Below are 25378 nucleotides of genomic sequence, written 5' to 3'. Positions count from 1 at the left end.
AGAAGAAAATCATAGTTTAAACATAAAAAAGCATTATTACCCTACCCCACCATAAAAAAGAAAAAAGGATTGTGACTTTTTCTCGTGTTATAATTCAGCCTCCTCTCTCATCTGCTACTTAATTTTCCCAGCCTTCTCTATCAAAATCTCTCTCTCTGTGCCTACATTTTTTCAAGCATAACGCTCCTCCAAGAAAGCAAAAAACAATTCACACTTTTTCTTTCCCATTACTGTCAGATTGCAACCAAATTATAAAAAAGAAAAGAAAAGAAAAGTTGCAATTTGGCAAGTGAGGTGGGGATAATATCTGCTTGAATTAGCAGAGCAGGGCAGTGGTGGGTCTTCCTTCCAAAATGGGAAGACACTCGTGCTGTTACAAGCAGAAGCTAAGGAAAGGTTTGTGGTCTCCAGAGGAAGATGAGAAGCTCTTGAGGTATATCACCAAGTATGGTCATGGCTGCTGGAGTTCTGTCCCAAAACAGGCTGGTATGTATGTATATATATATATTTCTCTTCCGCTGATTCATCGAATAATTCTTTAGTAGTCCACTAATTAATTGTGTTTAATTTGATGATGTGTGGTACTTAATTGTATTTACAGGTTTGCAAAGGTGTGGGAAGAGCTGCAGATTGAGGTGGATTAACTACTTGAGGCCTGATTTGAAGAGAGGCACATTCTCCCAAGAGGAAGAGGACCGTATCATTGAACTCCATGCACTTTTGGGGAATAGGTTTAATTTGCTTCCTCTGCTGCTGCTGCTACTACTGTTTTATTTTGATTTTCTGTATATATGTGTGTGTTTATATCTTCAAGATACCATATGCTTTCTTTCCTTTGTCATTGTCATTTTATTTGGGCATTCAGTGGACATTCATTCATTCATTGGGTTTTTAATTTTGTGGTCAGATGGTCCCAAATAGCAGTACAGTTGCCGGGAAGAACCGACAACGAGATAAAGAACCTTTGGAACTCTAGCTTAAAGAAGAAGCTGAGACAGAGAGGCATTGATCCCACCACTCACAAACCCCTCTCCGAGCTCGAAAACGGAGAAGACAAGCAGCTTCCCACCACCACCAACACCCCCCAAGAGAGAGTCTCACCATTGGGGCCAGCATCCAATGAATTGAACCTGCGCAAGGTAGCCAATTCAAAACCCGAAAAGGCTTTCCTAACATCTTCAATCGCTGCTGCAGCACAAGTGAACTACCACCACCAACTCCAAGTACCGGCAAGTCCTCCGGACGATTCCAAGGGAATATTAACCATTGACTCCTTCCTGGATAGGCATGTACCCACCTCCTCCCACCACCACCACCTCCAAGCCCTCACCTCCACCTGCCTCCACCCTTCGGATTTTGTTTCTTCTTTTCCCCTTCACCAATTGAATTATGCATCATCCAATATTGCCTCCAGGTTCTCAATGGACCCAAACCCAAACTCAACCTCCTGGTTTGCTCAGAGTGGCAACACATTGGACATGAATACAGAGCTTATCATGAGTACCTCCAATGGAATTTCTAATTACAGCTCAATCCTCCCTGCTCCTGCTACGCCTACGCCATTCAAGCATTCCAATTCTTATCTCTCCAATAATAGTACTAATAATAATTCCTCAATGGGTTCCCATAGCATGAGTTACTGGGAAGCTGCAGCCTCCAGCAGCGGTAGCAGTAGCAGTGAGTTGCAGACGAACAACACCAATTTCTTTGACAACATTAACATCAACAACAGCAGCAACAGCAACAGCAGCTTCACATGGGGATTAGCAGATTGTAGCACATCGAATAGGAAAGGCGGCGACCAATTAGTCCGTCATCTGTTGGAAGGCGAAGGAGGAGGACAGGAAGACACGAAATGGTCAGAATATGTGCAGAGCCCATATTTCATGGCTACAGCAGCCACTTTGCAGATGAATCAAACCCCACAACTTCTATACAATCACCAGATAAAATCAGAAACCAATAGTCTGGGTAGTGTCATGTGGCCCCATAACCAGCAGCAGGAACACGAGCCTTTACAAGGCGAAATTTAGCTCATGTTTCTCACCAATTACATGGTGGAATTGATCGATGAATTGCAGATTTTTTTTTTTTTTTCTTTTTTTTTCTGTTTTTTTAATCCGAGGTAGCCTTGCAAAACATCATGTTTGTCATTACAGGTTTGTTTGTATTCCGCAGAATTTTTTTATCTTGTATATATATGGGTGATCTCTCTTCATACAAACATTTTTCTGATTCTCTGTTTTATTATATAATTAATCTTTTGTGAGCAAAACAATCTCTCTTTGTTACAATTTACTACCCTGTGCTTCTTCTTTACTTTGGCAGTGTGTACACATCTATAATATTACGGGAGCTCCAACACCCAACCTCATCATTGTTTCGTAAACAATCAAACGTTTTTACTTAAATTGCCAAAAAGAAAGAAAAACAATCAAATATTTTCTAGTAATTGTTACTGTAGTAGTCATTTACTTGAAAATAAAAAAATAAATAAATAAATGAATGAATTATCTCACCAACTAGTCCGTACAAGGAGATGGAGACCACCAGTCTATCATGGTCCGCACGCACAAGCAGTGTCCATGTCAATCCAACTTCCCAATGGCATTTCAACCTTTTTTCCAAGAAGGGGGCTTGTAAAGCAAAGAAACTTCCAATTCTATCGTGTGAGACTGGGGAGAAGCTATTTGTACGGAAGCAGAAAAACCAATGGTCCAGATTCACGACACTGAGCTGCCAAACAAATCCATGCCGTACACAAATTTACTAGGGGGACCAGCTCCTCTGCTCTACGTGTAGGGTTCTTAGTTGTTTGGATGGTGATGTGTGGTCTGATATGGACCATTCAAAAAAGTAGAGAGGATTCGGACCTGTTCAAGAGATGCATTCCAACATTATTTAAGAACCGTCACAATTTGAAAATTGATGACGTCCAATAGTTAAATGCTTAGAAACATCCATTTTCAATTCAAAAGCTAGGGTTTTGCTTTTTCAAATTCAAGGATTTTGTCATCGACATTGAACGTTAGGAACATCCATTTCCAATTTGAAAGGTAGAGTTTTGTTTTTTAAAATTCAATTATGATAGAGATGCAATTAGTGGGAAACTTCTTCATTGAATGGTGGTGAAGCATAAAGTCCTTTTTTTAATAGAGAGAAACAAAGTCAGTCATCCATCATGGTTTTAAGCCTGCACACAATTAAGACGTAAATAGAAATTTGTTTAACATTATTCACAACGGAGTTGAAACTCGAAAGTTCCGTGAATTTTAAGCAATTTCTTCAGCTTCTATGTCAAAACATCAATATCCATATCAGTTAGAGCATGTAAATCTAATTTGACAATGAGATCAAGTCATCATTGTAGACGAAAAAATTGCTTTCGACTTTTGTTCTCAAATTTCAAAACATTTAGAATTTAGAAATTTAAAATCCTATCCTTACCGATCCATTCTATTTCTATTGTGACCCGAACAAGTGTCAAGCTTATTAAAAGACCCTGGTTTTATTATTCCATGCGTATTATTGAAGTTGCGATAACATTTTTACACATTCAGGCATATATATATATATATCATTCCAACAGCATAAGTCAGAAACACCATGTTTTTAATGCTACATAACACCTTTGAATTTGAAATTAGAGAAAATTTACTATAAATTTTGAACTAAAGTTCCTTCAATTCCAAATCCAAACACCAAACCTGCCCATTAGGAAAATCTGTCACATGGAATTGGGTTTTAAAAAACTATTGCCTCATTCTCAAAGCAAATAGATGTGCTAAAGCACTACAATTATTATCTGGGCAACTTGAATTTAGGTCATCTAGTTGTAACCTATTAAACGTTCAGAACCAGAATAATAAACGCCATTTATAAATAACACTACCAAATACAAATGAACAAACGAATCTCTCTGATGCCAACTTCTTGTAAATGAATCGTCCAAGGCACCCGCCACAATCCATAATACTTGTGTTCAATCTGTGCTTATGCTCCTGTATATATATAATTAAAAAAGAAAATCAAGCCAAAGAAAGCACAAACAAACTACATCTGAAGTGCTGATTTACTTCTATTTGAAACCTGATGCATCTGCTGAAGCCTCTATCTTAATTCATGATTTTCCAAAGCCGGCAGCCACCTTTCTTCGGCGGGTATCTACTCTTTCAGGGCTTGGAATTCCCATCTCATCCTCGTACTTCTTTTCCAAGGCCTGTCAACAGTATAAAAGCTTCAAACCACCTTAATATGTTTTTCCTACTTCATTGCAACAAGAAGCCATAGTCCTTTCAATATGCATTACATATCCTCATCATAAACTAAACAGGAAAATATTTGAGTAACAGAACTTTAGAGATGGATTCAGCAGAGCATTACTGCAAGGCATCAGTTGGATAAATTTAAATTACTTTCTTGCTGTTGAAAGCCAACATTGCTTATTTAGGTTCTCAAAAGCAACAAAAATACTTCAAAACTACAAACTATACAGCACCTAAATGCTGTTCTAGGATCTTCAGTACCGGCAGAATGAAGAACCTCACAGCAAACAATTAATATTTATTATACGTGCACGTGTGTATAATTTTTGGTTTGCTGAAGAATTACAAGGAGGTATTGCACCAAAAAAAGGACCATGGTATGTTTAACATGTTATGCAATTAAAAATAACATACACAGTTGCATTTGCCAATGTTCCAAACATATCACCTCAGCTCCAATTTTATTCAAAATTCTTGATATCTGCAAGTACAATATAAACCATAGGTTTTCCTTATTCTCAGTGAGTGGCCTCTTGATCTGGCCAACCTTTATTTCTAATATTACCCTTTATTACACTTGTGTATATCTAGTACTTGAGAGATTTTTGTAACATCAGTCACAAATAATCAATTAGTTAAGACTACCAACAGGCCAGTGGCCTCGCGGTACCAAGCCCCTACTTCTCAAAGAGAGGTTAGGGGTTCGAGTCTCGGTGGAGGGCCTGGAGGCATGCATGTGTGAGTACCAACTAGGAAAAAAAAAATCAGTTAAGACTATATTTGGTCTCTATCATCCTCAAAAGACACGAATCCTATTTGTCCCAAAAAAGAACAAATTAGAAGAATCAGTCCCTGTTGTTTTACAAGCATCATGTGTGCCATCTACTAGTCCACTCAAATAACAACAAACCCTCTTGTTTTTCCCCCAAGTAAGAAACCCCCAGTTTCTTCTGCATAAGCAAGGACTGTCAAAAGTTTCAAACTCTAGAAGAGATGTTAAAGAACAACAATGTTTAATTTTTTGGTAAGAACAACCATGTTTATTGTCTTGCACATGAATCAAAATGCTTTTTATTAAAGACTAATGTTATTGCGAGGTCACTTACGTGAGAACAATCACGAGATCCCCCATTTCAGCCGTAGGATATAGCAATTCTCGAGATTTGAAGTGAAGACATCTCTCAAACAAACCCGTTGGGGAATAAAATAAAAAAATATATACTAGACCCAAAAAACGAGGAAATTCATTCTCGCTCTCCTCAGTTTCTTCTTTTTGGGGAATTCTCTCTCCTCAGTTTCTCTCTCTACAGAACCCTCTCCCATGAAATAAAATCCATGAGACCTCTCTCCATAGTCATTCACAACCAGCATGATTAAGATCTTTTTGACAATTTCAGTGAAATTGGAAAAAAATAATAATAATAATAAATAAATAAACTAAGAAAAAAATTGGGAAAAAAACCCATCAATGAAATAATAGTATTTCAGCCGAGGAAATTTGCCAGCATTGATGTCCGGGCAATTTTCTGGCAACGATTCAATTGTCTGGTTCTGGTTTTTGAGTACCTTTGTGTTGAATTGAATTTTGCAGTCCTCGTACTTCTTAAACCCGAAATAATGGGTTTAGAGATGGAGGCTTTTAAGAGAGAGAAAAAAAAAGAGAGGTTTTGCAGGCAGAGAGAGCTTTCTGTTTGAGAGAGACAAAGAAGAAATAGGATTTTAGAGAGAGGGAGTGTGTTTGCCTCAGTTTTGAGTTTATCTTTAGATGAAGAAGAAATAATACAGTAGTATTTATAATACTATTATTTTATTTGGTCTAATGTCGTTTATCATGGTGACACTCTTTCTTTCCAATCTCGAGAATCACTCGAGAATTGCTGGATCCTACGCTGAAAGGGGGGAGCTCTTGAGTGTTCTCACGCAAGTTACCTCGCAATAGAATTACTCTTTATTAAATGTCACCTTCTAAGTTCTAAGTTTGTATGCTTTTCGCAAACATCTTTAGTGAATTATAGAAATATAACTCACTCAAAAACTCCGTAAAGTATAAAGATAACCACCAGAATATTAGATTTATCAGAAGTTTTGTCCTAGACAAATAAAAATTAGTATTTTGGACTAGTTTTCCTCTGCACAACCCCAAATAAAAGTTCTACAATCAACAAAAGAATCCTACAAATTATTATGGTGAAATTATGTTTTTTATGCACTAAGGACAGTATTCTAGCAATCAATGTTCACCAATTTTAGATTAAGAACATATACATTATCATACACTACAAAGAGATTAGAATGCGACAAATCTAGACATGCTTTAACTCACCTGTAGTTCTGCACGGATACTGTTAAGAACTTCTTCCGTCATTCTGTCGAAGAAAAGAATTCCCTGAAAATTCATGAGCCATCTTAGAAATAAATTTTATAGGTGATCCAGGAAATGGGACCTAAGAAAAAATCAACCCCTGACGTACTTGTAGGCTACCTAAAGGCTTGTTTTATATTTTATTTCCTCATATCCATTTCAGATGTAATGCAATCTACATTGCTGGACCAGGCCATCAATCAGCTATATTTGCAAACATATCCAGATGTATAGGAACATTGTTGTTACCGGACGCTTAACGTCCCAAATATGATTGGGAATTATTAGGATAACCCTGACCACAAACTACAAGCCAATAAAAACAGCTACAGCTAAATCTAAAAAATTTATGATACAATTTTCTTGTTTCCAATGTTCAAGCATGTGTGCAGATCTCATCTGACCTGCTATTACAAAATTAAATGTCCTTAAGAGAAAATCTTTCGAGAGAGAATTCATCAGAACTAAACAAGCTTAAGTTTGCAACTGTCAGTTCCACATTTATTTCGCCAGAAATTTTAGGACTATTTATGTTTCATAACCAGCACAAGGATATTGGAATTTGAAGAAGGAACCTGCAAATGATCAAATTCATGCTGGAAAACGCGTGAAGGAAGGTCGGACAAGCTAACTGAAAATCTTGCACCAGTAACGTCCATTGCATCAATCTTTACTGCTTCTGGTCTCTGCAAGGTTAAAAAGAGAGATAGTCCAAAGAATAGCTCACATGCATTCTGATATGTGTAACTAAGGACCTTTGTGAATAGATTTGGATATGTGAATCAGATGCAAGTGTGTGTCTAAGTATTGGGCCACCTTGACTCCTATTAGGATATGAAGAGTTAGACTGAAATGCGTCCAAAACAACGACACAGGTATATATAGACATGTCCTGCACTTTTAAATATAATATATACTATATAATCGTATAACCTATGATATTATTATTCTTTAAAGATATAAAAATTATAATTTAAATCAACTGGAATATGGTGGAAAAAGGGTTTTCACTTTTCACCTATCTCAGAAGTAGAAAACCTCATCTGCTATCATATTTGAACAGATTCAAGCATTTTTCACCCTAGCCAAGGACTGGGAATAAATACCATTACTGACATATTTTGGATCACAGTCAACCATGATTAACATAAGCAAGAGACATCCACAAATGTGGCCAATAAACAGTTTTTAATACATGCTTCTGCATATCTACTTTTATGAGTGTGTGAATGTCTATGTATAAAGCATCATTCAGAAATCTACAGGAAGACTGTCACTGCATCTTCAATAGAGAGGAAAAAGTATGGATCTACACCAAAGAGAGTTGAATACTCAAATGAGCCATCCTTGTTGGCCAACCCTGTATTAATTTCAGCCTCAAAAGGATTGACAGCATAGAGAACAGTTAGTATTTTTAGTACCTCCACATCAGCATAGATCCCTGGAAAAGATAAGCACCCTTCGTTGAAAAGCACCACCTTTTTTGAATATTTGTTGACTCTTGGGTTTACAAGAACAATCTCCTCTCCCTCACCACGTTCACCAACTGGGTTAAACACCATCAGTTGCACATTAACTCCAACTTGTGGAGCTGAGAGCCCAATGCCATCAGTTCTGTGGACAAGGAAGCCAACAAGTATTGTTCACATTCCTGTAAATACCAAAATTCTTTTATAAGCATAAAATAACTAAAAATGGTATTATGAGGGGATCTAATTAATATATATATTTTTTTTGATAAGTGAGGGGATCTAATTAATATATAGCAAAGAATCATCATTATTTGGTTTTTTGGAACCCTCATAGTCCTGACCAACTTGATAATCAAGACACAGTTTTTAAAAGGAAAAAGAGAAAAGAAAGAGAGGAAACAAACTTCTAGTAGCAGCACACCTGCATGAAGTGCAGAAGATTGGATACCATTTAACACTGAAAAAAGTTATAAGGCACTATTTATATTAGATCTGTATATTTAAGCTAAAATGTGAATTGAACAACACTTGGCTCAATTCGTGTAGGCTCGTGAACACGTGAGAGTTGCTACCCTTACTAGTAGGTAACTTGTGATATAGCTTGACTGTCCATTTATAACTTTTGTGATGATGTTCAAAAGACGAAGAGGTTTTAGTGCCACTAATCACTATGATTTGGTAACTTCGCAAAGGAAAGGAGTCACAAAGGAATATATTGACACAATAGAGGACATCTATAGTTGTGGTATAAATATGGTTTGGATCGAGGGTAGGGGAAACAAGCGAATTTCTAATTACTGTAGACTTACATCAAGCGTCAGCATTAACCCTATACATGTTTGCCTTAGTTATGGATGAACTGACAAAACACACTCAAGATAAGTTTTATGGTGTATTCTATTTGCCAATGATATTGTTTATTCAATGCAACTAGAGAAGTAGTCAATGCCAAACTAGAGATTTGGAAGGAAACTCTAGAATAAATATGTTTTAAGATAAAAAGAATAAAATTGAATACATGGAGTGTAACTTTAGCAATTCTAGAAATATAAACGAGGTGGTAATTATTAAGAAGGGACAAGTGCAAAAACCCCTCTCTACTATTGATATAGTGCAAATAAGTCCTTGTGTAGTGTAAAACCCCCCTATACTATCAATTTGTTGCAAATACCCCCCTCGAGACTTAAAATGACTATAATGTCCTCATATCAGTAGAATAAATTAATATATAAAATGTAGGCCATGTAAAATAACCGTTTTGCCCCATGCTCTCTCCCTCCCAATTTCTCTCTCTAAAATGACTGTGTGCTATAGCAGCTTTGAGTTTTGTCTGTGAGAGAACTCTAACAAGGTGGTGATGGTTGTTTTGGGCAAAATAAGGATCAAATGGGATGATGGGTACACATACAAGGCCAGCCCTTTGGCACCCAAATATGAGTTTTGAGATTCCCAAAAAAAAAAAAATAGAAGCAGAGGTAATGGCAAACCACATCCAAGCAGTACTGTGGCCTGCATGCTTTCTCTGGCGACAACACATAGATACAATGATCCAACCGTCCAGCAAACTTCAGTTCTAGTTCCGGTGATCAGCTCCGACCAAACCGCAACAATCAAACCGAAGCACCAAGCTACAGAGACCCATGCCCGGCGAACTGCATTCAGGTTGTTTGGTGTGGAGGTGTCTCGGGTGGTCCTCGAAGGAGCCGAAAACTGAATGGTGTTGAAGAACCGAAGCAGCTTGAAAGGTGGTTAGGGCGGCAGAGAAGCCATGGAGATGAACCTGCAAATTTTTTATTTTTTAATTTCTCCCTACACTACCCCTCAAATCAAACCCCTCTACCAAAGGCCTTTTTTGGTGTGCTGAAGACAAGGCAATGCTCACATGTTGAGCATGCCGATTAGGATGCTATTGATTGCACAAAACGGGTACAGTTTTGAATGGGATTTCTAGTGTTTATATGTATATATTGAATGGGATTTGCAGGATGGTGATGGTGGTGGTAGCGGGTAGAGAAACAGAGCTAATGGGCGGCAGTGGTGGGTTGGTGGATTGCAGTGTGTGTATAATAGTATAGAGAGAGAAATAAGACATGAGAGAGGAAGAGAGAAATTGCAAAATGGGAGGAAAAAGGGTAATATCGGATTTTCATATTTACTTTTTGTCAAAAAGTGGTCAGAGGGGATTATTTGCACATTTTTTAGAAAAACAGGGACTGAAATGCTCAAGTTTAAAAAGGAGGGATCCATTCTGCACAAAACCTAACCTACAGGGGGGTTTTCTGCACTTAACCCTATTAGGAATCCCGAGGTAAAAAAAAAAGTAAAAATTTTCATTATTTAGGTTCAATTAATCACAATGGAGGATAAACTAGAGATAATGTTAATATAAATCAAGGTAGGATGAGTTAAATAGAGGAGTGCATTTAGTATATTGTGTGATTGGTGCGTTCCGTTAAGATTGAAAGGGAAGTTTTGGTGAACAACTATGGGACAAAATGTAAAGCCGCTAGTCTAACTGAAATGTGAATGTTGAGATGGATTTGTGGTATAAGTAGAAATGATCATATTCGTGAGATGGTTGGAGCAGCAACAATTGGAGATGAAATGAGAGAAGATCAGTTAAGATAATTTTGACATGCGTACAGATTACCTTTAAGTGCACCAGTTAGGAAGAATGACATAGTTAGTAAAGAACGATGTGATAACATACCATGACCTTGGATACAGCTTTCAAGTTCCCTAACATACTCTGTTTGTTCACATGTGTGGGTTTGGGGTGCGGTCAATTCACCGAGAGGATCACCCTCCCAATTTGAAGTTTTTCCTGAAAAGTTTAAACCTTATCGACTGTCACAACAGTCATGACAATAAATAGACGCACTAGTAGTGACCCCAAGTAGTTGGAAAAAAGGCTTTGGTTGTTGTTGTTGTAGTACTTGATGCAAGTACATACTTAGAGCCCATTTGGAATTGCTGTTAGAATAACGAAATGAAAGCGCTTTTAACAGTAGAATTGCTACAAAATTGTTGTCGATAAAAAGCATGTTTATGTTTTTGGTTATGCATTTTAAAAAACACTTTTTATACTTGAAGCATGTTTAAATTTGTATGGTAACAATGTTGTTTAAATCACTTTAATTACTAATTTACTATATTAGACATACACTAATAACAATGTTGTATGATATTAATTCACATGACATAATTGATGGTTAACATTGCATGATTACGAGTTATAAAACTAATTTAAATACACATTACAACTGAAAATTTGAATAGTTTAAAATTTTCACTCTAAGCAGGCTATAGTGTCTGCGTGGTTTATTAGATACAATGCGAAGATAAAATTGTATTTATAAAGAAAAGTGAGGGATTTAAGCCTCAGTGGAGGCATGTGTGTGTGAGTACCAACTAGTAACTACGAAAAAAAAAAAAAATTTGAGGGATTAAATTGTCAAAAAAAAAAAAGTAGTTACCTAACTCTGCCTAAAACACAATTCCAAACGCTACAATTTCTGGCTTCACGTAAGCATGCTTATTTTTAGGAAATCTCTACGGCCTAAACGCACTTTTTTAGCCACCAAACACATCTAACCTCAGTTTTTAAAAACCAAAGTGCTTTTTAGCTGTAGAGAAGCAATCCCAAACATGCACTTATACTTAACCTCAACTGAAAATCTAATATAAATAAGTTATCTTTGAAGTTTTTAAACAAATCAATATTCTTACAAATTATTTAGATGAAAATATAGAGACTGATCCATTTAGTCCGTACAATGACTGGAAATTCGAACAACCCACAAAGTGAACTGCATAAATGTCTGAAAAATGTTCTATTTTTTTTTTTTTTTTCTTTTTTTTCGATAACGGGTGTCCTGACAAATCCACGGGACCCGTGCAAGGGGACCCCACACGTATCGGGTAAGGCTCGGACTATGTCCACGGTGGTGGCCCCAAAGAATTCCTCGCACCTAGGCATAGTTGTCAAAGGCGCCTGAGGCGCAAGGCGCCTCCAGGCGCCATCTCAGCGCCTCTAGAACCTTAAGGCGCATGGGTTGCAGAAGGCGAGCGCCTTTTCTCTACAGGCGCAAGGCTAAAGGCGATATAAAGGCGCGCCTGATGGAAGTTGTAATATTTTAACTGTTTTCTTTTGTAACTTTTGTTTGTTTATTGACTTTATTGATTTGTTTTATTATTTTATTGTTTCTATTTTATTACTTTTGTAACACATTGTTACCACATTAAAAAAACAAAAAACAAAAGAAGAACAAACACCAAAACAAAGTCGGAGACAGAGGTCACAGAGGCGACGACTTGGACAACAGTTACTCTCGGTCTCGGATCTGTCATCTGTGTCAGATCTGCTGGATCTACGCCGTCGACGACGCCGCGACTCTGCCGGTACGTTCTCTCTCTTCTTCTTTTCTCTCTTCTTCTTCTCTTCTTCTTCTCTCCTCTTCCTTCTCTTCTTCTTCTCTCCTTCTCTTCTCGGATCTGTGATCTGTCTCAGTTTTTTTTTTTTTTTTTTTTTTTTTCTTTTCTTCTTCTTTTCTTCTCTCGACCGACTGTAGAGTCGAGTTTGGCAGTTTTTTTTTTTTATTATTCTTCTTTTTTTTCTCTATTTTTTTATTTTATTTTTTTTCTTGACTCTGGACTCTGTTCAAAGAAACTTTTTACTTTTATAGATTAATTCATATATTAAGTTTTCTTTTATTTAGGAATTGATGACCAATTAAGATCACATGTTTTTTTTTTTTTTTTTTATGAAAAGAAATTGTTATATATGGATGGAATTGATGAAGGGCCCGGGGAGAGGAGAGTGGAGACTCTGGACTGTGACAAATTTATTATGTTGCTATTTTAATCTTAAAATAACAGTTGCTAAACTTGCTATTTTATTTTTTATTTTTTTTTGGATTGTTGTAGCCTGTATGTGACAGATAGAATGTAATTCTTTTTCTTGGTTACGGGTTACCCAAAAAAAAAAAAAAAAAATTATTGAAATCAGAAGGTATTTAATTGATTTTCTTGTAAAATTTGCAGAGGAATACAAAGCTTCTAATCTATACAGAATTTACATAACACCAAAATACCAAATACAGAGAGATAGACTGATAGAGAGAAGAAGTTGTCCAGTTAACAACTAACACCAAATTGAAGTCAAATTTATTAACATCAAACTTAAGTTACTTAACACTGAAATACTGAATATATAAAAATTAGCTCCAAACCGATCTATCAGCTCTCTCCACGTAGAGAGTGACTGTGAGTCTGTGACGGATCTATTTCCCAATTTGAGCCAACACATTCTGCAGTTACTTTGCTTAATCACAATTGCAGCCAAATTGTATGCCTGTATTTGTTCCATTGAATCATTCTAACATGTTAAAATGAAATAATTAGTGAAGTGTACTCTAAAGTCTAAATTATAAAAGACAATCGCAAATTGTAAATAGCAACCGTTTACTGTTATATTATTTTCATATAATATAATTAGGTTCTATTATTGAAAGTATGTTTAGTTGTTATAGTTATAGAATGAATCATGGTGCTTATAGTTATAGAAAATTAGATTGATTTGCAGCTTACATAATTTCTATTGAACTTGATTGTAGTTTGAACTTTAAAAGATGCCTAGTGAAGGTTCAAGAAAGGATCCGGCATGGAATTACTCACATTTGGAGAATCCGAAAGATACAAATGCCGTCACTTGTAACTTCTGTGCAAAAGTTACAAAAGGAGGTATTTATCGGACTAAGCAACACTTAGCTGGAGGATATAGAAATGTGATTGCATGCACAAGATGCCCATCTAGTGTTAGAGAAGAAATCAAAGAGTACATGAGTAAGAAAAAGGAAGAAAAAGAACAAATGAATTTGTTACCTAGTGATGAGATTAATTTCATTGATGGAGAGGATGAGGATTATGTCATGGAAGTTAGCAATCGGGGAAAAAGGGTAGCTAGTGCAGGCAGTGCTAGTGTCAATTCCTCAAAGATGCAAAAGCAAAAGGGACCGATTGATTTATATTTCACTCCCAGACCGGAAATTATGGTACAAAAAAGAAAGGAGGGGGGAAAACAAACAGCCATTAATGATGCATGCAAGAAAGAGTTGAGAGGAAGAGCGTGTGCTACTTTTGCAAGGTGGATGTATGATGCAGGAATTGCATTCAATGCTGTTAAGTATGATAGCTTTGCCGAGGTTGTTGAAGCAATTGGACAATATGGTCCTGGCATGAAACCACCTAGTTATCATGAGGTGAGAGTTCCTTTGCTTAAGAAGGAATTGGATAATACCAATGCTTTGATGAATGACCATAGGGAGGAGTGGTCAAAATTTGGATGCTCATTAATGGCAGATGGGTGGACAGACAAGAGAGGGAGAACATTGCTTAATTTCCTAGTAAATAGTCCAAGGGGAAGCATGTTTATTGAGTCAATAGATACTTCTTCTTTTTCAAAGGATGGTGACAAGATGTTTGACCTACTTAATAAATTTGTGAACCGCATTGGAGTAGCAAATGTCATCCAAGTCGTCACAGATAGTGAGTCAAGCAATAAGTATGCCGGTAAGAATGTTCAATGTTTATAACTTTTAGAGTTTACATTCTTTACAAATATATAATTTAAATCAACTTTGATTTACTCATTCTCTTTATATCATTTTTTCTTTTTTCCGTTTGGTTTCAAATAGGGAGGATGTTAGAGAAAGAACACCCACATTTGTATTGGACCCCATGTGCTGCTCATTGCTTAGACTTGATGTTGGAAGACATTAGGAAAATACCGTCCATCTCTAGAACAATGCAAAGGGCAGTGGAGTTGAATAGTTATATTTATATGCGACCAAAGTTGTTGAACATTATGAGGAACTTTACTCACAAAAAGGAGTTGCTTAGGCCTGCTAAGACTCGATTTGCTACATGTTTCATCACATTATCAAGTATTCACAAGCAAAAGAATAACTTGAGAAAGATGTTTACTTCAGAAGAATGGAATCGTAGTAAATGGGCGAAAGAGGAAGCCGGTAAAAGAGTTGCTTCTTATGTTTTGATGCCTTCCTTTTGGAACAACATTGTCTTTAGCCTTAAGGTTTCCGGTCCTCTTATTCCGGTTTTGAGATTAGTTGATGGCGAGAGAAAGCCTCCCATGGGATACATTTATGCGGCTATGGATAGGGCTAAAGAAGCCATTGCAAAATCATTTGGGGGAGTAGAAGATAAATACTCAGATATTTTTGAAATAATTGATAAGAGGTGGAATGTTCAACTTCATCGCCCTTTGCATGCAGCAGGTTATTATTTGAACCCAGAATACTTTTATTCAAATTCGAAAATTGAAGACGATGAAGAGATTGCAAAGGGTTTGTATGCATGCATTGCAAGGTTAGTCCCGGATGTCAAAGACCAAGACAAAATTACTGAGGAGCTGTCCTTATATTCTAAAGCTGAGGGCCTCTTTGGTAATCCCTTTGCTATTAGACAGAGAAGTACACGAGGACCAGGTAAAGTAGTAAAGTATATTAAGTTAGTATAGCTAAGTGTTAAAATTATTTTGACAATAGAGTCGATAGAAAGATGAAGCTAAAGTTGCTAAACATCATTATTAATTTTTTTTTAATAGCTAATTGGTGGGAAGCTTATGGCAAGTCAACAAAACTTCTCCAAAAGTTTGCTATAAAGGTTTTAAGCCTTACTTGCAGCTCTTCTGGTTGTGAACGAAATTGGAGCGTGTTTGAGCATGTAAGTATATACTATTTAGTATTTACTAACTAGGTTTGTAATTTAATTGTTGAAAATTAAAATTTTAATTTTTTATACTTACTAGTTAAAGTTGAATTTATTGCAGCTTCATAACAAGAAAAGAAATAGGCTCGCTCAAACAACGTTGAATGATTTAGTGTTCATCAAATATAATAGAGCATTGAGACGTCGATATAATATGCGTGACACTCTTGATCCCATTTTACTAAATGACATTGATGAGAGCAACGAGTGGTTGACGGGGAGGATGGATGATTCTGATGCAGAACATGATCTAGTCTATGAAGATGATTCATTGACATGGGGTGATGTTGCTAATTTTGCTGGTATTGGAGAGGCAAGCAGGCCGCAACGGTCTACTAGATCAAAATCTAGTTCTAGTTCACGGTTACCAACAAAGGGAGCAGGAAGTTCTTCAGTTCGACTTGTGGATGAGGATGAGGATAATTCAGATGAGATAGAAGAGGATCCTGAGAATTATGAATCATTTAGTGACGATCAAAATGATGTTATGCTTATTGATGACGAGGATGATATTTAGATTCATTGGTGTTGTCTTCTTAGGAAGAATGATGTTTATGTTTGTTTTAGTTTTATCTTATACTTCTCCTTAGTTGACTTTTGCATCTTTATGTTAATATGTTTGATTATTCACTGTTTTGAACTCAAGTACTTGATTTACTTGGTTTTGGCATCTTTATGTTGAATATTTAACTTAAGTAATTCATTTAGTTGACTTTTACATCTTTCTATATACTATTGCATGATTTGCATCTTTAATACTTTATTGGGTGGGTTTCGGTTTTTTTTTTTTTCCAACGTGCGCCTTGCTTCAGTCGGGCGCGCGCCTCACCTTGCGCCTTGCGCCTCAGGCTCCAGGAGGCATTTGCGCTTTTATGCGCCTTGAGCCTTTAACAACTATGCACCTAGGAGGAATTGAACTTGATACCTAAAGCCTCATGAGGCTCCAAGGCCTGAGTCTTTTCCACTAGGCCAACCCCTTGGGGTTAAAAATAAAAATAAAAAAATGCTCTATTGTTAAAACATCAAACCACTATAAGGGTACTGAACTGAAGTACTCGAAACAAATATTCTTCTCATAAGCAAATCAAACATGTGATAAATTACAATAAAACTCATACTAGCAGAGCAATATGTAATAAATAAACCTTACTTGTACATTATGTCGAACATCTCATCTGCTAACTTCTTCAAATTATCATCAAACGTATCAATTTTCTTATTCTTTCCTCTCAGTCTAGGATCTGGATATTCCACAATTTTGAGTGGTGCTTCAAAGTACAGATCAGCAGCTAAATAAAATAAAATAAATAAATGAAGTCAATTCAGTTGGGTTTTTGCCAATAAAACACACAAAAAGGGAACAAAAACAGAAATTTGAAAATCGTTTTTTTTTTTATTTCCTTCTTCAGGAAACTAGAAAACTCTAACTAAGGCCCCATCGAACGGAGATTTAAATAAATTTTTTCTCGGTCTGAAAGGATAAGAATACTGAGATTCAGGGTTATATTGTTATTTCAGATGAAAATAAAATAAAATCATAGTAACAATCCAAGAAGGGAATCCAAGAAGGGAAGAAGTTGAGTTTGCTTACGAGAAGCTACTTCGACTCCTTTGAACGAGAAGCCTCGCTTGGCCTGGGCTTGGACTGCCATTAACGGACCTTGGGACCGGTTTCGGGTAGAGATGTGACCGCCGATTGAGGTGAATCGGCGGAGACTAGAGGGAAGACTAGTCCGGTGACAAAGAAATGGGAGGAGAGCGTGAGAGAGTGGCGACGAGTGCAACCTAGCCGCACAAGCCATTATCACACGAATGGCAGAAACAAGGGTCACGCGAGCGCCACTGACCAACAGTTGCGAGCGGCGTGGCTTAGTGGGTGCGTCATTTGCCCTACATTGCCCCCTGCCGTTATATAAAGTAATGGGATTATCTTTTATTTTTTATTTTAGCGCAAATTGCATAAAAGCCCTTTACTTTTCATTTTTGTCAACAAACCTTCATAAATAAAAAAGTTGACATAAAACCCCCTTATAATGATGTAAATGCCCTTTAATATAAATTTTAAAGTTTTTTTTTTTTTTTTTCCTTTTTTTCCTTTTTAATTTTTTAAATAATAGAATTTTAAAAAAATTAAAAAAATACACACATTAAAGTGAAGTTATAAGACAAAAATACCCTTTAATGTAATTTAAGAAAATTTAAGTTGTCTTAAAATGATTTTCATTTTAGGTTTTCTTTTTTATTTAAATTTTTGTTATAAAAAAATTAAGAAAAAAAAGGTATTTTCATTTTCTTATAAATGCAACATTAAAAAAAAATTTCAAAAAAAAAGTTAACACCAGTGTGCCAAAGGAGTTATTTATATTAATTTAAATTTTATATTAAGATACATTTTTTTCTTAAATTTATATTAAGGGGCATTTGTGTCATAATAACATCACAATTTAGAAGGGTTTTATGTTAACTTTTTTCAATAGTGATTTTTTTAATATAAATTGAAAGTAGATGAGGGTTTTATGCATTTTATCCTTTATTTTACTAGTAAAATATATAGGATACATTGTATATAAATCTAGTGTTCCATTTGGTAGAAATGGCGGAGGATGGAGGAAGAGTTACATCGTTTGGTAAAAAGGAAGAGAAAAGAAGATTAATTAGTAGGAAAATGCATTTTACAATTTTTAATTTCTGATTTTATCTTTAATTAGGTGATGTTTAGTTGCCAGTTTTTTTGAAATTTGATCTTGAATCTAATAATATGGCAATAGCTAAAAAGACATTAATATCCTCTAATTTAATTCATATTACACTGTAGTCTTTTATGCATTTGTAATTCCTACTTTAGCAAACAAAACTAAACAAATTTGTCAATTGAGAGGAAAAGAAAATGACGAATAATTACAATAGGATTTCTCTCTCTATTTTTAATTTGTTTTCATCTACTAATCTTTTTTAATATATATACAAGTGTGTATATATATATATATATACTATTATTAAATGTGCAAAGTGTTTCAGTATTTCTGTATTTATTTACTTATATAAAAATTATTTATTAATTGACAAAAAAATAGTTTTTTATAAAAAATACTTATTAATTGATAAAAAAATAATTTTTTAAAAAATAATTTCTATAAAACTCTAAAAATTACCTAATAAAATAAATCACAATAAAAATATTTATTAATTGATATAAAAAAATAGTGATTTTTTATGAATAATTATCACAATATAACCGGCCCGGTCCAGTTATGATTATATCATTATCTAAAAAGAATAGTTATTTTTTATGAATAATTATCATAAGATAACCCGCCTGGTCTAGTTATTATTATATCATTATCATGGGAGGACACATGTCATTATCTTATTAATCCAATAAGCCTATAAATAGAGGCACAGAGGAAGGGGTACAGAAATTGAGAATTTTAGAAATCCATAATTTCAGGCTAAAATACAAAAGCACTGCCAAATAATTTTAGTATTTATTTATTTATATAAAAAAATATTTATTAATTAATTTAAAAAGAATTTAGTATTTCAGTATTTATATATAAAATATTTATTAATTGATAAAAAAATAGTTTTTTATAAAAAATATTTATAAATTGACAAAAAAATAGTTTTTATATAAATAGTTTCTATAAAACTCTAAAAATTACCTAATAAAATCAATCACAATAAAGTATTTATTAATTGATATAAAAATAATAGTTTATTTTTTATGGATAATTATTGTGATATAAATTGCCGGTCCAATTATGATTATATTATTATCTAAAAATAATAGTTATTTTTTATGGATAATTACACAATATAACCAGCACAATCCAGTTATGATTATATCATTATCAAGGGAGAACACGTGTCATCATCGTATTAATCCAAAAGGCATGGAGAAGGAGGAATGGGTACAAAAATTGAGAATTCTATAAATCCAGAATTCTAGGTTAAAATACAAACTTGTGTCAAAGAGTTTTAATATTTATTAATATATATAAAAAGAGTTTTTATCTATACAATTATTAAATGTGTAAAGAGTTTCGGTATTTATTTATTTGTATAAAAAAAATGTTTATTAACTGATGATATGAAAAGAGTTTTTATAAAAATAAATAATAAAAAAACCCCATAAAACTAAAATCTAACTAATAAAATTTAAATTAACATATTTATCTATTTATTATTATGAATTTAAAAAAAATATATATATATATAATTCGACGAGATTTATTAAAATAAAAAATATTTATTAATTGATATATAAAATAAAATAATTTTTCTAAAACTCTTCCACAAATTAGCTTTTATTATGAGTTTCTTAATAAAATTAAGTCTAATTAGACAAGGAAATATTTACAGAAAATATAATAATTTCTATAAAATTCTAAGACAAATTACTTATTTTATTTTTAATAAAACTCTATCACATCGGACAAATATATATTTAAAGAATTTCTATGAAACTCCAACACAAATTACCAATTTATCTATTAATTATGAGTTTTTTAATAAAAAGAAATCTAATTATACAAGTATCATTAATAAAAATTTATTTATTAATTGATATGGATATAATTCGATGTTTTATTCAATAAATTTTTTAAAAATTTGAAAAAAAAATGAAAACAAAAATTACAAATATAGATACATTAGGATATGATGTGTTATTTTAGTTAAAAATTCGTCCCTAAATATGAATGTCTATGTATCATTTCTCATTTTATAAATGAAAATGGATTAGGAGGATGATGAAATAAATTTTGTCATATTAATAATTTTTATAAAAATAATTTATATAAAATATTAAAAATTACTTAATAAAATCAATCACGCTAAAATATTTATCGATTGATGTAAAAAGAATAGTTATTTTTTATGGATAGTTATCACAATATAACCGGGTGATCAGTTATGATTATGTCATTATAGAAGGACACATGTCATCATCCTATTAATCCAAGAAGCCTATAAATAGAGGTATGAAGGAAAGAGAATTATAGAAATAAAGAATTCCAAGGTAAAATATAGATGTTTTGTCAAAGAGTTTCATTATTTGTTTTAAAAAATATTTATTAATTGATATAAAAATAGTTTTTATCTATACAATTATTAAATGTGCAAAGAGTTTCAGTATTTAAGTATTTATTTACCTATATAAAAAATATTTATTAATTGATACGAAAAGAGTTTTTATAAATAAAAAAAAAACTCAAAAAAACTCTAAAATCTAACTAATAATATTTAAATTAACCTATTTATCTATTCATTATTATGAATTTTTTAATAAAAGAAAATTTAATTAGATAAGAATTATTAATATAAAAAATATTTATTAATTGATATATAAATGAAATAATTTTTCTAAAACTCTAACACAAATTAGTTTTTATTATGAGTTTTTCAAGAAAATTAAATCTAATTAGACAATGATATATTTAAAGAAAATAAAATAATTTCTATGAAACTCTATCACAAATTACCTATTTTATTTTCAATAAAACTCTATGACAATAGTCAAATATATATTTAAAGAGTTTCTGTAAAACTGTAACACAAATTACCTATTTATCTATTTATTATTAGTTTTTCAATAAAATAAAATCTAATTATACAATTATTATTAATATAAAAAATTATTTATTAATTAATATAAGAAGTGATTTTAAAAGAGTTTATATAAAATTCAAACACAAATTACATATTTATCTATTTATTATGAGTTTTTTTTAATAAAATTAAATCTACTTATCTATTTATTATGAGTTTTATAATAAAAATATTTATTAATTGATATGGATATAATTTGATGTTTTATTTAATAAATTTTTGAAAAAAATAACGAAAAAAAAAATTACAAATATAGATACATTAGGACACGATATGTTATTTTTGTTAAAAATTCAGCACTGAATATAAATGTATATGTATCATTTCTCATTTTATCAATGAAAATGGATTAGGAAGATGATGAAATAAATTTTGTCATATTAATAGTTTTTATAAAAATAGTTTCTATAAAACTTTAAAAATTACCTAATAAAATAATTATAATAAAATATTTATTAATTGATATAAAAAGAATAGTTATTTTTTATGGATAATTATCACAATATAATTGGCCCGCCCAGTTATGATTATGTCATTGTCAAGAGAAGACACATCTTATCATCCTATTAATTCAATAAGCCTGTAAATAGAGGCATGGATGAAAGAGAAAGGGGTATACAAATTTAGAATTATAGAAATCCAAAATTTCAGAGTAAAATACAGAAGCTCTGCCAAAAAGTTTCAGAAATTTTTTTTATTAATTGATATAAAAAGAGTTTTTATCTGTACAAGTATGAAATGTGTAAAGAGTTTCAGTATTTATTTATTTATATATAAAAATATTTATTAATTGATGATCTGGAAAGAGTTTTCATTAAAAAAAGAAATCTATAAAACTCTAAAATCGAACTAATAAAATTTAAATTAACGTATTTATCTATTTATTATTATGAATTTTTTCTTGATTCGAGTTTTATTATTAAAAATAAATCTAACTAGACAATGATATATTTAAGGAAAATAAAATAATTTATATAAAATTCTATCACAAATTATCTATTTTATTTTCTATAAAACTCTATCATATTAGACAATGGTTTATTGAAATAAAATAAAACATAGGGTCTTCCAAAAAAACCACAAACTCCATATTAATAGAATTGAATTTCTATTGTAAATTTAAAATTATACTAAATTTCAAATTACCTAATAAAATTCAAATTACAAATTACATAATAAAATCCAAATTACCTAAAAGAATTTATTACGTTGCAAAACTCAAATATTTCAGTATTAAAATAAAAAATATTAATTAATAAAATATAAATATTTCAGTATTAATATAAAAACCTAAAAGAATTTATTAGTTTACAAAACTCAAACTCTACCACCAATTTCAAAATATTTCAGTATTTATTTATTAATATAAAAAATATTTCTTAATTAATATAAAAAGATTGACAAAAAATTACAATTTTTTGTAAGGTTTATTTTTACAAGCTTCAAATAAATAATTATAAAAAAAAAATATGAAAAAAAATTCTATAAGTTATAAAACATTCACCATGTGCATCGCACGTTTTCTCGTAGTATATATATATTTTATCTTATACACTTTTTTCGTTTTTCAACAATTCTATACCTTTGTTGGGTATGTTTTTCGTTTTTCAACAATTCTATACCTTTGTTGGGTATGTTTTTAAAATTTAATCGTAATTAGAAAATAATAAATCAAAATATAATTATAAAAAGTTTTAAGTAAATTATGTAAATTAGGATTCTTATTTACTAAAAAGAGATCTTTAATTATTTAAATATTTAATATCTATAATCATAAGTTTTACTATTTTTTCACTTTTTCCTAAATTAAAAAAATTATTTTTAAAATATACAAAACAGCCAAATAAACTGACTAACTAAGTAATCACCTAATTTAAGATAAAATAAAAAATTAAAATTTGTGAAGTATAGCATTTTCCTATACTTTATTATGTGTCTATATATATATATATATATATTTGTGTAAGGATATCATATCTGCTTTATATGGCATGTATATATTATTGTTGCTTGAAGTAAATTAGTAAACCTTGTTTCACCAAAGCTGTTTGGGGCAAAGCTGGGGAGAGAGATAGATTAAGAGGGAGATAAACAATTTCAATGTGACAAATTAGCTGGAGGCCAATTTGGGATAGGAGGGAGATTCAAAAGTGTGGGATTTGTGTTGTGATATTAATTTGAACCCGTTAAGCCATTAAAAATGGGTTGATCCATTTTTTTGGTTTAATTTTTAATTATTAAACTTTGGGTTACTTATCCAAATTTTGTTGGCCTACATCAACAATAAGAAAAATATTCCTCTTACGGAGTAGGAGGCAAGTATTATCATTGATACTTTAAATTTTAGATGAGTAAAGATGGTACTTTAAAACAAGATTATTGGATCGGGAATTTGAATTAATTAAAAAAAAAGAAGAGTAATGCTCTCGAGAAAGCTATGTCATAAGAAGAGTCATGAATTATTCATAATTAATCATTGAATTGAGACAATTTTTTTTTTAATACATGTAATAAATTATTTAATATATCTTTCAATTTATTAACTAAAACAAGAACTCATGCTATGGGAGCTCTATTGCTTATTAAAATTTTGTTTATAGCAAGATTATTTTTAATCTATTATTGGTACATGTGCTAAAACAATAAACACCTTAAATAAAGCAAAACTTGAAGAAAAAAACAAATTTTTTTTTTTTTTTTTTTTTGCAAAATATACATATATTACTACTATATAGTATTATTTTAATAACTTATTAGGATTTTCTATCTATTATAATTTGGACATTTATCATGTGAAAAAGTATATTGTATAGCCATGTAAAGCGGCTATTTTCATGATTTTAACTCACCAGACTCACCCTCATAACATGATCCGACTAACTTGTTTAATAAATTGACAAAGGCTAATACATATGACAAGATACTAATTAATAAATATGTCTAAATATTTTTCAGATGTGTTCGGCCGTATAAATTAAAGTTTTGAAATTAAAATTTGTGAAATTAAAAAATAATTTAATTTATTTTTGTGAGTTACTTTTTTTTTTTTATTTTACAAATTTTAATTTATAAATTACAATTTTATGAAACCAAACACACTAACACGATACAATTAATTAATGTCACAATTTGGCCAAAGCGTTACCTATCTCAATTGGAACGAGTTAAACCAAAATTCCACTAATTTTGTACTTATCAGAATTGTGTTGCATCTTTTGTTAGATATTATCACCGGGTCCAGTTATACCAGTAAAAGCATTTGCTCTAAAATGATTAATGGAAAATAAAAAATAAAAAAATGGTATTGGCATTGAGAAAGCTAATAGGATAAGTTTTGTTCAATGGCATTTTATAGACCACCACCCAAAGGATGACTAGTTCCAAACCACATATTGTTGACACAAAATTTTCATTGGTATTATTATTTTTATATATTTTATTCAAAAAATGATACTTGTACAGAATTGCTAAAACTATTATTTTAAATAATTAATTATGCAACAAAAAAAGAAATAGAATCCTACAATATAAATAACTAATTAAAAACTACTCTGTTAAACAATTTACGGCAAGTATTCAGTATGAATATTACTATTCATTTTATTCTAAGAATAAAAATAATGTTTTGTGGAGAATTCTTTTATATTTTTTAGGCCAGGGGCTTTTAAAATTTTTTTTTGAAAATTTTACTTGATCAGTTATCATTTTCATCATTTTTCTTTTTGCTTCTCCTTATTATATTATTCTTCAAAAAAAATATTTTCCTTTTTTTTTTTTTTTTTAAGAGATCATCATTATTAAAATAGTAGATAAATTACGTGAGGTTGTGAATCAAAGTTCAAATCCATTTGTCTTTGAAAAGACAACGGTTCTCGTCGTCG

The 25378-nt window shown here is 31.9% G+C and overlaps 3 protein-coding genes across 3 annotated transcripts; 2 read left to right on the top strand and 1 right to left on the bottom strand.

The window, feature by feature from the left end:
• The first annotated feature begins 103 nt into the window (after positions 1-103).
• On the top strand, positions 104-2105 carry LOC132285846 (transcription factor MYB61-like). The gene is made up of 3 exons (XM_059788074.1): positions 104-486; positions 602-731; positions 908-2105. The coding sequence occupies exons 1-3, from the start codon at positions 354-356 to the stop codon at positions 2031-2033; spliced, it is 1389 nt and encodes a 462-aa protein (XP_059644057.1). The 5' UTR covers positions 104-353; the 3' UTR covers positions 2034-2105.
• Positions 2106-3636: 1531 nt separating this feature from the next.
• On the bottom strand, positions 3637-17785 carry LOC132285849 (peptide deformylase 1B, chloroplastic/mitochondrial). The gene is made up of 7 exons (XM_059788076.1): positions 17479-17785; positions 17038-17176; positions 8049-8241; positions 7203-7313; positions 6589-6651; positions 4090-4219; positions 3637-4001 (listed from the first exon to the last, which is right to left on the bottom strand). Exons 1-6 carry the CDS (start codon positions 17687-17689, stop codon positions 4121-4123), a joined length of 816 nt encoding a protein of 271 aa, XP_059644059.1. The 5' UTR covers positions 17690-17785; the 3' UTR covers positions 3637-4001; positions 4090-4120.
• Positions 14885-16931, top strand: LOC132285847 (uncharacterized). The gene is made up of 3 exons (XM_059788075.1): positions 14885-15604; positions 15724-15842; positions 15949-16931. Exons 1-3 carry the CDS (start codon positions 14905-14907, stop codon positions 16402-16404), a joined length of 1275 nt encoding a protein of 424 aa, XP_059644058.1. The 5' UTR covers positions 14885-14904; the 3' UTR covers positions 16405-16931.
• Positions 17786-25378: the final 7593 nt, after the last annotated feature.

This window comes from Cornus florida, unplaced genomic scaffold (genome assembly GCF_030987335.1).
Source record: "Cornus florida cultivar Cherokee Brave unplaced genomic scaffold, ASM3098733v1 CherokeeBrave_3.0.0_Hap2_Chr11, whole genome shotgun sequence".
Classification (NCBI taxonomy): domain Eukaryota; kingdom Viridiplantae; phylum Streptophyta; class Magnoliopsida; order Cornales; family Cornaceae; genus Cornus; species Cornus florida.
The sequence above is the reverse complement of the archived record's forward strand: the minus strand, read 5'-3'. Positions and strand labels throughout refer to the sequence as shown.

What these genes read in the sequence shown, in the direction of transcription:
- LOC132285847 (XM_059788075.1), top strand. Translation starts at nt 14,905, where the DNA reads ATGCAAAGGGCAGTGGAGTTGAATAGTTATATTTATATGCGACCAAAG. An exon ending in GAGAAGTACACGAGGACCAG is followed by an intron (nt 15,605 to 15,723) that starts GTAAAGTAGTAA and finishes TTTTTTTAATAG; the next exon opens with CTAATTGGTGGGAAGCTTAT. An exon ending in ATTGGAGCGTGTTTGAGCAT is followed by an intron (nt 15,843 to 15,948) that starts GTAAGTATATAC and finishes AATTTATTGCAG; the next exon opens with CTTCATAACAAGAAAAGAAA.
- LOC132285849 (XM_059788076.1), bottom strand. Translation starts at nt 17,689, where the DNA reads ATGGCTTGTGCGGCTAGGTTGCACTCGTCGCCACTCTCTCACGCTCTC. An exon ending in ATGAATTTGATCATTTGCAG is followed by an intron (nt 6,652 to 7,202) that starts GTTCCTTCTTCA and finishes ATGAATTTTCAG; the next exon opens with GGAATTCTTTTCTTCGACAG. An exon ending in GTATCCGTGCAGAACTACAG is followed by an intron (nt 4,220 to 6,588) that starts GTGAGTTAAAGC and finishes TACTGTTGACAG; the next exon opens with GCCTTGGAAAAGAAGTACGA.
- LOC132285846 (XM_059788074.1), top strand. Translation starts at nt 354, where the DNA reads ATGGGAAGACACTCGTGCTGTTACAAGCAGAAGCTAAGGAAAGGTTTG. An exon ending in TTCTGTCCCAAAACAGGCTG is followed by an intron (nt 487 to 601) that starts GTATGTATGTAT and finishes TTGTATTTACAG; the next exon opens with GTTTGCAAAGGTGTGGGAAG. An exon ending in CATGCACTTTTGGGGAATAG is followed by an intron (nt 732 to 907) that starts GTTTAATTTGCT and finishes TTTTGTGGTCAG; the next exon opens with ATGGTCCCAAATAGCAGTAC.